Genomic DNA, 8,034 nt, shown 5'->3' on the forward strand with positions numbered 1-8,034 from the left:
CACAAGCGCGCCCGCCCCACCCACCCACCCGCCGCGCAGGCGCAGCAGGCGACGTAGCGGACACTTCCGGGAGGCAGATAATTTCGCTTTACCGCCTCCTGGCGGAAGCCTACGCTCAGAGAGTCCCCGTTCCCCTCGTTGGCCGCCTCCGCCAGAGGTTTCATTCAGACGCGCCTCCTGCCTCCGTGCCTCTAGTCCAAGTAGCCCAGCGGGTAGTGCTCACGCCTTTTTTCCGGAGCTCTGCCCCTCCGAGTTCCCCAGGGCACAGCTCCTTCTCCCCTCCCACCCCTGTCTCCGGGGAGCTAATTACACCCTGTCTCCCCAACCTCCCCGTTTCCCGCCTGAGCGTCCGTGCCCCGGAACCCCTCAGAGCCTCCGTCACCGTCTTCGCGGCAACGGCCACCCCCTCCCAGGAAAAGGCCGGGGCCCAGTTTATTCCAAATTTTATCATCTCTTTTTAATTTAAATTCACTTAATAATTATCTGTTTCACGTGGACTCGAGGCGGTCCCGGAACGCGGTTTGGGAGCTCCTTGCAGGGCGGGCAGGTGGGCCAGCCTCTCCTTGGGGCTGGGGGCGGCAACGGGGTATGTACAGTGCCCTCGCCTCGCAGTCCCGCAGTTTTCCCAGGAGCAAGGGCCGGGTGACGGCAGGACGGTGCCGCTCAGGTGGGAGGGGGTGCCAGTGTTTAGGAAAGGGCAGAAACCGGCCCCTGGACAGTAGTTCTTGGACCGCCCCCACCCCAGGGAATGCGGAGGACGGGGAGGATGCTAAGAATGAGAGAGGCAAAGGGGCAGATCTATATACAAGGGACCCGGGAAGGGGGTGGCGGTCCGCAGGAGGGGAGGGAGAGAGGCACGCGCAGAAACAGGCCACCCATCCGCCCCCATGCCCTCGTGAGGGCCCACCACTCCTACACACGCTTGACCAATGCCGAGAGGGCGGAGGGGGAGGGAAAGAGGGGCCGGGGGCGTGTCCCGGGCCAGGTGGGGCGGAATCACCGCTTGAAGCGGTAAGTGATGGGAAGCAGCAGCTTGCTCTTCTTGAGGGCCTGCACCTTCTTGAGGGTCTCATCGTCCAGGGCCAGGAAGCAGCGGCGCGAGTACTCGAGCAGACGCTCCTTGGAGGGGTCGAACTCGCCCACCTCCGCCAGCTTCTCGGGGGCCACGATGAGCAACTCCGCGATGGGCGTGGTCAGCGCCACCGTGTTGCGGTCCACTCGGTGGTGCTCGAAGGCTCGAGACATGCTCTTCAGCTTCTGGAAGGTGCCCAGGATCTTCTTGTAGCGGCAGAGCACACCGTCGGCGTCCTTCACTGCAGGGCCGAGGGGAGAGAGCGAGAGAGAGGCATTGGGGGGGGGGGGGGCAGAGAGAGGAAGTGGGAAGGGGAGGCCAGAAGATCAGGAGAACAAAACAGAGAACGAGGAAAAGCAGTGAGAGTTACAAGAGGCGGAAGAAATGTAGACAGAAGTCGGACCAGAGGAAAATCAGAGAAGGCAAGCCCAGGGAGGGGGATGAGGAGGAAAAATGAAGGAGGGAGTGGGTTCAAGGGTGGAGTTCAGCCCATCTGGGCCATCGCCCCCTCCCCTGTTACTGACAGGAGCCCAAGGCTCAGGAAGGTCAAGCCCCAGGCGGCGGTGAGGGTGGACACAGATTTAAGGATTGTAAACCAGGACCACACGTGGAGGCCGGGACAGACAACCAGGTCTGGTCTCTTTGCTGATGGGGAGACCAAGGCTTGGGGGGACAAGGGGGAGCTCCTTGGAGGTCACAGCAAGTCCCCAGCCCAGAGCCCCAGAGCCCCCCACCCCCTGTGCTTCGCTTACCCCGCTGCCTCTCTCGGGCCTTGGGCTTCCCGAAGCGCCTCCGGCCAGTGCCCCCTTTCTGCTTCTGCCTCTTCCTCTCCCCGTTACTGCCTTGTGCAGATGCTCCGCTGAGTGAGGAGGCAGCCGACTCGGGGTCTGAGGCTTCGCCCCCAGCCCCGCCTCTGCCGTCCCCCTCAGCCCTCCGGGGCCCAGGCTTCAGCCGGCAGTAGTCCTCTGGAGAGGTGAGAGGAGACACGCGCATGCGTGAACTTCACGAACAGGAGGGAGGGAGGAGGAGTCGGCCAGGTGGGGACCGACAGCACTGTCACACAGGTCCCCAGGAAGGGGTCCCCAAGGAGGGAACAGGCAGGAAGTGCACTGTAGATGCTGAAGTTCCACAAGCAGCTGGGATTTGGGGACAGAGATCCCAAGTCTCTGTGGGGTGGGGCATGGGCTGAGGATGCTCCTCAACTCAGTGGCAAGAGGTCTGGGGGAGGGGCCCAGTGGACCAAGAGAGTCCCGGGGACCTCGAGACAGTCTTTGACTTTGTGGGGTTCCCACGGTGGAGGAGGGGTGTTCTGGGGACCCAGTGAGGCCTCTATAAGCGGGGAGGCAGGCAAAGCCTGGGTAGGCGTGGGAGTGCAGACCCGGAGGGAAACCTTAGTCTCTGGGTCTAGTGCGCTGGGAAGGGCAGGTGGGCGCCCACCCTCACCCAGACAGAGGAAGCAGCGGGGGTTCTTCCCGGCAGGGCCCTCCGAAGGGTGGGTTTGGAGGTCCAGTGTTGGGGTTCCCACCGAGGAAATCCAGAAGCCCCTGGGCCTGACCATCCTTGGTAGGTTCCCGTCAGTGTGGGTGGATGGTGGGAGGCCCCAGCAACCCAGGCTAGAGGTGGCTCAAGAGCAGAGGGGTCCTCAGTAAAGTAGGTGTTGAAAGAACACAGGCCCTTTGCCCAGACTTTCAGCTGACTTCACAGAGAGGGAAGTGGAAGCTTTTGAGGGAGCCAGCCAGGGGCTGAACGGCAGGAAGGGGAGAGGACAGTCTGGATCCACCAAAACACAGCTAAAGATTTGGCAGAGACAAGCCCTATAAGGGAAGGGGATGGGACAGTGTTCAGAATACATGGACCAGCAGGGCACAGTGTCCTGTCCAGCAGCAGAAGGACTCAAGCAGGAAGGAAGCTGGGCTTGAAGCCCCAGACATGGCCACAGGTGCAAGGAGCGGGCAAAATGACAGGTCCCCCTGAGCCGCCAGAGGATGAGTGTGGGTGAGAAGGGTCCTGTGTCCCTGAGGAGGGCCGAGCTGGGTGCCGGGGCCCAGGAGTGAGATGGGGAGGGGACTGGCGGCCTCACCTGCATCCATGCGGGCAGAGGAGATGAACTTGTCCAGCTGACACCGCAAGAAGTCCCTCTCCTCCTCCAGGTCCTCAATGCGCTTCTGCAGCCATGAGTTCCTCTCCAGGGCCATGTGCAGCTGGGCCCTAACACCGTTCATCAGGGCCACAGTCGGGGACGCAGCCCCCGGAGGCTCTAGGGACAGCAGAGGACCCTGGTCGACCCCAGGCCTCAGGGCCCTGCACCCCTGCCTGACTCAAGTCCCCTTTCAACCAACTCACCCTCGAAGTTTCCCTGAGAGGGGCTCAGACTGTAAAAGATCTGTGGGTCTAGGTGGGGCGTCTCGTCGAAGGGGATGGAAATCTCGAAGGCCTCATTGTCCTTCTTCACTGGAAAAAAGAGGCCGGGGTCACCCCAGGGAAGTCCCAAGGAGCCTCGGACCAGCCCCCAACCACGCAGCCCTGGAGAGGAAAGGGCAGGGACAACGGGCAGCAGCTGTGGGACCAAGGGTGGAGCAAGGTCCAGTTCCTCACCTGTCCTCCTCCGGCTAATGTTTCGCTCATTCATGGTGCGGCCTCCTGCGGACCCCAGCAGCTGAGAGCCTCAGGGGCACTGGACAGAAACAGCAGCCACAGATGAAGGAACACAGACGGACTCCTCGGGGACATCCCGGGGGAGCTGGGGCTCACGACTGCGGGAGGGCGTGCTGAGGGCCGGGACTCCTGGGTCTGATGGAGGAGGGGACCCAGACCCCTCAGGACTGAGGGAGGACCCCTGGGGTTACAAACTCCTAGACTCTAGAGAACGAGGGTGCTGGAAGAAGAAGGACCGGTGGGGTCGACAGAGCAGGCACATCCTGGCCGAAATAGGACAGAACCTCATCACAGGTCGCCTCGGGGCCAAAGAAGTGAGAGGTGCGGGGGAGGGAGAGTGTGCCCCCAACTTCCAGGCGCAGGGTGGGGGCCCAAGCCACGAGCCGCGCCTCCCCACCCCCGGTCACCCCACGCACTCGCGTGGGCGATCAAGGCGATCGCCCGTTGGGGAGCTGGGCGCGTGCGCAGTGCGGGGGAAGGTCGTGAGTGGGGATGCGCCCCCGCCCCCGCCCTTTGTCCCGCGGGTGGGAGGGGGAGCGACGGTGGCAAGTGGTCTCAGCGGGGGATGCACCTGGCCGCAGGTGCCGACGCGGCCACCACCGCCCCCACGGCCCGCAGGTGCCCGGGGTCGGACTGGCCGGGGCCCCACGCTCACCCACCCGCGCGCGGAATCCGGCCCGAGGACCGACGGCAGCGGCGGCGGCGGCGCCCATGCCCGGCGCCGGGGAGCGTCTGCAAAGAATAACGGGGAGCGGAGGGAAGCGACCGCACACCCGCGGGCAGGGCGGCAGAGGCGGCGAGTCTCGGAGCCGGGCGATGGGAAAGGCAGGGACGCCAGGACCGCCCGATGCGCCAGTTGGCGTGCCTCCTCCAGGAGTCCCCGGCCCCAGATGAGGCCGGCCGTTTGCGGCGGAGGCCGGGGCCGCACTTGCGCGATGGCCCCTTGCAGCGCACCCCCCGCCCTTGGCGAAGCCTGGGCAGGGAACGTCACGAATTTCCCAAATCCTGGAGAGCTGGCAGCTCCGGGGGTCCCCAGGGGTGGGGGAGTGGGGGGCGACGGCGCGCCGAGTCCGGCCCGGGAGAGGCGGGGAAATATAGGAAACAGCCGGGAAAGTTGAAGCACAGGGAGGATCCCCTTAAGAGATACCCTGGGAACTGGCCGGTGCGAACCCCTGCAACCCGCTCTGCTCCTTCGCTCCTTCATCTCCCACTGGGCTTCAGCACAGCCAGACCCCAGGGTTCCCAGGATCATGGGGTAGGGAGAGTTACTCCTCCCCGAAAATAAAGGCCTAGAAACCACTCCCCACCCCTGCATCATCACCCCCGTGTTGTTAAGAGCTGGCTTTGGAACATTCAGACCTAGATTCCAGTCCTGGCCGCTCCTTCACTGCCTCAGTCTACCTGTAAAGTGGGGAGATTATAATCCCTTTTAGGTTTGTTGTGGGTATATAGGATGATATGACACGCAGAACGCTCAACTCAGCGCCTGACCGCAGTGAGAGCTCAAGACAGGGCACTGTTACTGTTATCTGAAGTTAGATGGTGGGAAGCTCTTTCCCTCTCTGGGAAGTAGAGACAATTTTTTCCTCCACCCAAAAAGAGGTCGGAAGAAGAAATGAGGCCCAGCACAGTGCCTGGCACAAATCCGACACACAAGGAAAATTCATTGAGAAGGCAGATGTTTATTCAGCTTCTGGCCCAGCTCCACCTGCCTCTCCTCCCATTCTCAGGTAGCTTCCATGCTCTGGAATTTCTGCCAGCCCTTATGAGAGTCGTGCTTTAACCCTGCAGCGGGAGAACCTAAATGTCTGTGCCACCTAGAAAGTGTCACTCTCCCCTCCTACCCACTTCATACTACGGATAAATTGCAGCCTCAGTCAAAACGTCCAGGGGGAGGCACCTGCCCTAGATCGGTGTTTTTCAAACTACAGGTTCATGCGCAGATAATATGGTAGAATGAAATCTGGAATTGGCAGTCTTAAAAAAAAAAAAAGTAGATGGAAAAAAACAGAGATCTGCACATGGCAGAGGTAACTACTGTTAAACCTTTGTTTTGCATATATTGTGTATCTATACGGCGTTGCCATATAAAATGTTTCTTACAATGGATCGTGGTTTAAAAAAAAAAAATATTTAAAAACATTCGGCCTATATGACACAGGCGGTCAGGAGCCAAGCTAGGGCGAACCCCAGTGCAGGCCAACCTTCCCAGGCAAGCCAAGGCCCAAGTGGGCCAGGCACTTGCTCAGTCTCTGTGCTAGACAGTCGGCAGAGACACGGTCCCCCAAAACCTCACACGCTCAAAGTGGAACCTGTGTTTAGTGAGTGTCCAGTCTCAGACCCTGGCTGGGGAGTGGGAAGCAGGTCTGGGGCCCCTTCCCCCAGCATCGCAGGGGGGCCTCAGCAAGATGCTGCAGATTCCTGATGGCCCCCAACCATGGGTTTCCAGGCCCGAGAATTTCAACACACAGCACTCTGCTCCCTACCCCTCCAGTCAGGGCTCAGCCGTGGACTCGCTGATGTCTCTGAGGTTAGAGGACTCCACTCTGTAAACGTGAGGTCTTTTTCCCATCCTTATCTCCAAAACACTGAGGACCCGAAGATTACTCCTCAAGGCAGGGCTCAGCCTCCCCACGGGGGGGTCCTGTGTTTGTGTCCAGGGCCCCCGCAGCCCAGCCTCTGGCGCTCCCGGCTGTCTGAGGGCGACGGGAGTCCACGCTCCCCACAGAATCCCATGGTACCTGAGGTACCCCGCAGCCTGGCTCAGGGATGCTTCCACCGAGCGTGCTTCTGCAGCGTGTTCTGCTCCATAAATCGGCGTGGACAGTGCGGGCACTGGTAGGGGCGCTCCCCGGAGTGGACCCGGCTGTGCTGGGCCAGCTCGCCCGCCTCTCGGAAGCGGCGAGGGCAGAGCGGGCAGCCGTGGGGCCGCCCGCCACCTGCCCGGTGAATGGAATGGTGCCGCGCCAGGTGGCTGGCCCGCTTGAATGCCTTCCCGCAGGTATCACACTCAAAGGGCTTGACCTCCGAGTGGGTGATGCTGTGTCGCTGAAGGTAAGACATGTACTCGAAGACCCGGGAGCACACTGGGCAGCTGTAGCACTTTTTCTGAGCCGAAGCCCCATCGGGTCCGGACTCTCTCTGAGACTCCTCGTCCACCAGCACGGTGTACGGGACGCCCTGGGTGTCTATGAGCAGGTAGTGGTTGGGCCTCGAAGGGGACGAAGTCTGGGGACATCCTGTGGAAGAGGAAGGTCCGGGTTCTGGGGACCCGCCTGTCCGAGGGGGAGGCGCCTCCATGGCCTCAGCGGAGGGAAGCGCCAGGGGCTGGGGGCAGGGGGACGGCAGCACCAGCATCCGGAGGGGTGACTGAGGCCTGGTGGAGGGGAGAGAGGATGAGAAGGTTACAGTAGAGGAGGGAAGCTCAGCCCCACGGGCTCTGTTCTCCCCTCTCTATGTAACCTACTCAGGAATTCTGCAACCCCCATCCCCCATCTCCTCTCCAGTCCTTCGGCCCTGAACTCTGTGACCCTCTGTAAGGCTCCTACGCACCCCCTCCTTGAAAAACCTCTCCGATTCTGTTTCACCACCGACTGTACGCACAGGCTCTCTTTATCTTTCCGCTTTGTGCCCCCGCTCAGGTCACAGGTTGCCCGCAGGCCCCACCTAATAGACTTCCAGGCCTCTCCCTTGTCCACGCCACTGATCCCAGTCTGGGTGTCAGTCCATCCTACATATTCCACCAAGAAGCATTTCCTACCCCCTCTATATGCACTCAGGCCTTCTCAAATGGGCTGTCACGTTGGGAACCCCATGTCCTAACCCGCCCACCTCCCCTTGCCCCGCTACCTGCAGGTTCTCTCCAGTCCGCGCCCATCCACCCCCCAGTCCTGGCAGTGTCCCAGCGCTCTCTAGGGTTCCACCAGCGGCCCGGGCCTTCAGGCCTCTCTACGCAAGTTCTCGGCAGCGCCCCCTCCGAGCCGTCGGAACAGCCCCTCCCCGCCCAGCGCACAGGTACCCGCTCACCCGGCCCCGCCCCTCCCTACGGCCCGCTCCGGCTCCCTCCCGCCTCCCGGCCCCCGTACCCGGTGCAGCAGCCTCTCGGGTCCGGGCGACTCCGGAACGGCCCCGGGCTACTCCCGTGGTTGCAGATGGCGGCGGGTCGGTGGCCTCAGGGTATCCCCCAAGAGCTGGCGGCGCCGGGTAAGGGGAGAGAAGACCAGGGTAAAGAGAAGAGGGTCCAGGGGAGGGCGGTGGGGGCGGGGGCGCCTGGGCCATCAGAAAACGGCTCCGGCCAGAAACACAGG

The 8,034-nt window shown here is 62.1% G+C and overlaps 2 protein-coding genes across 3 annotated transcripts; both read right to left on the minus strand.

Moving 5' to 3' along the window:
• Positions 1-431: 431 nt before the first annotated feature.
• On the minus strand, positions 432-3,790 carry CCDC106 (coiled-coil domain containing 106). The gene is made up of 5 exons (XM_027097355.1): positions 3,668-3,790; positions 3,416-3,523; positions 3,153-3,329; positions 1,825-2,037; positions 432-1,313 (listed from the first exon to the last, which is right to left on the minus strand). The coding sequence occupies exons 1-5, from the start codon at positions 3,699-3,701 to the stop codon at positions 997-999; spliced, it is 849 nt and encodes a 282-aa protein (XP_026953156.1). The 5' UTR covers positions 3,702-3,790; the 3' UTR covers positions 432-996.
• A 1,603-nt stretch (positions 3,791-5,393) lies between these two features.
• Positions 5,394-8,019, minus strand: ZNF581 (zinc finger protein 581). 2 transcript variants are annotated; one of them, XM_027097358.1, is made up of 2 exons: positions 7,813-8,019; positions 5,394-7,103 (listed from the first exon to the last, which is right to left on the minus strand). In XM_027097358.1, exon 2 carries the CDS (start codon positions 7,082-7,084, stop codon positions 6,491-6,493), a length of 594 nt encoding a protein of 197 aa, XP_026953159.1. In that variant the 5' UTR covers positions 7,085-7,103; positions 7,813-8,019; the 3' UTR covers positions 5,394-6,490. The 2 variants fall into 2 exon arrangements, with proteins under 2 accessions (XP_026953159.1, XP_026953158.1); XM_027097357.1 differs by having other exon boundaries at positions 7,577-8,019.
• Positions 8,020-8,034: the final 15 nt, after the last annotated feature.

This window comes from Aethalodelphis obliquidens, unplaced genomic scaffold, assembly GCF_003676395.1.
Source record: "Aethalodelphis obliquidens isolate GAN/ISIS:26980383/991018 unplaced genomic scaffold, ASM367639v1 scaffold113, whole genome shotgun sequence".
In the NCBI taxonomy this organism is placed as follows: Eukaryota; Metazoa; Chordata; class Mammalia; order Artiodactyla; family Delphinidae; genus Aethalodelphis; species Aethalodelphis obliquidens.

Coding starts and splice junctions, on each gene's coding strand:
- CCDC106 (XM_027097355.1), bottom strand. CDS start 3,701: ATGAATGAGCGAAACATTAGCCGGAGGAGGACAG. Junction 2,038..3,152: donor CTCTGCCCGCATGGATGCAG/GTGAGGCCGCCA, acceptor TCACCTCTCCAG/AGGACTACTGCCGGCTGAAG. Junction 1,314..1,824: donor GGCCCGAGAGAGGCAGCGGG/GTAAGCGAAGCA, acceptor TCGGCCCTGCAG/TGAAGGACGCCGACGGTGTG.
- ZNF581 (XM_027097358.1), bottom strand. CDS start 7,084: ATGCTGGTGCTGCCGTCCCCCTGCCCCCAGCCCCTGGCGCTTCCCTCC.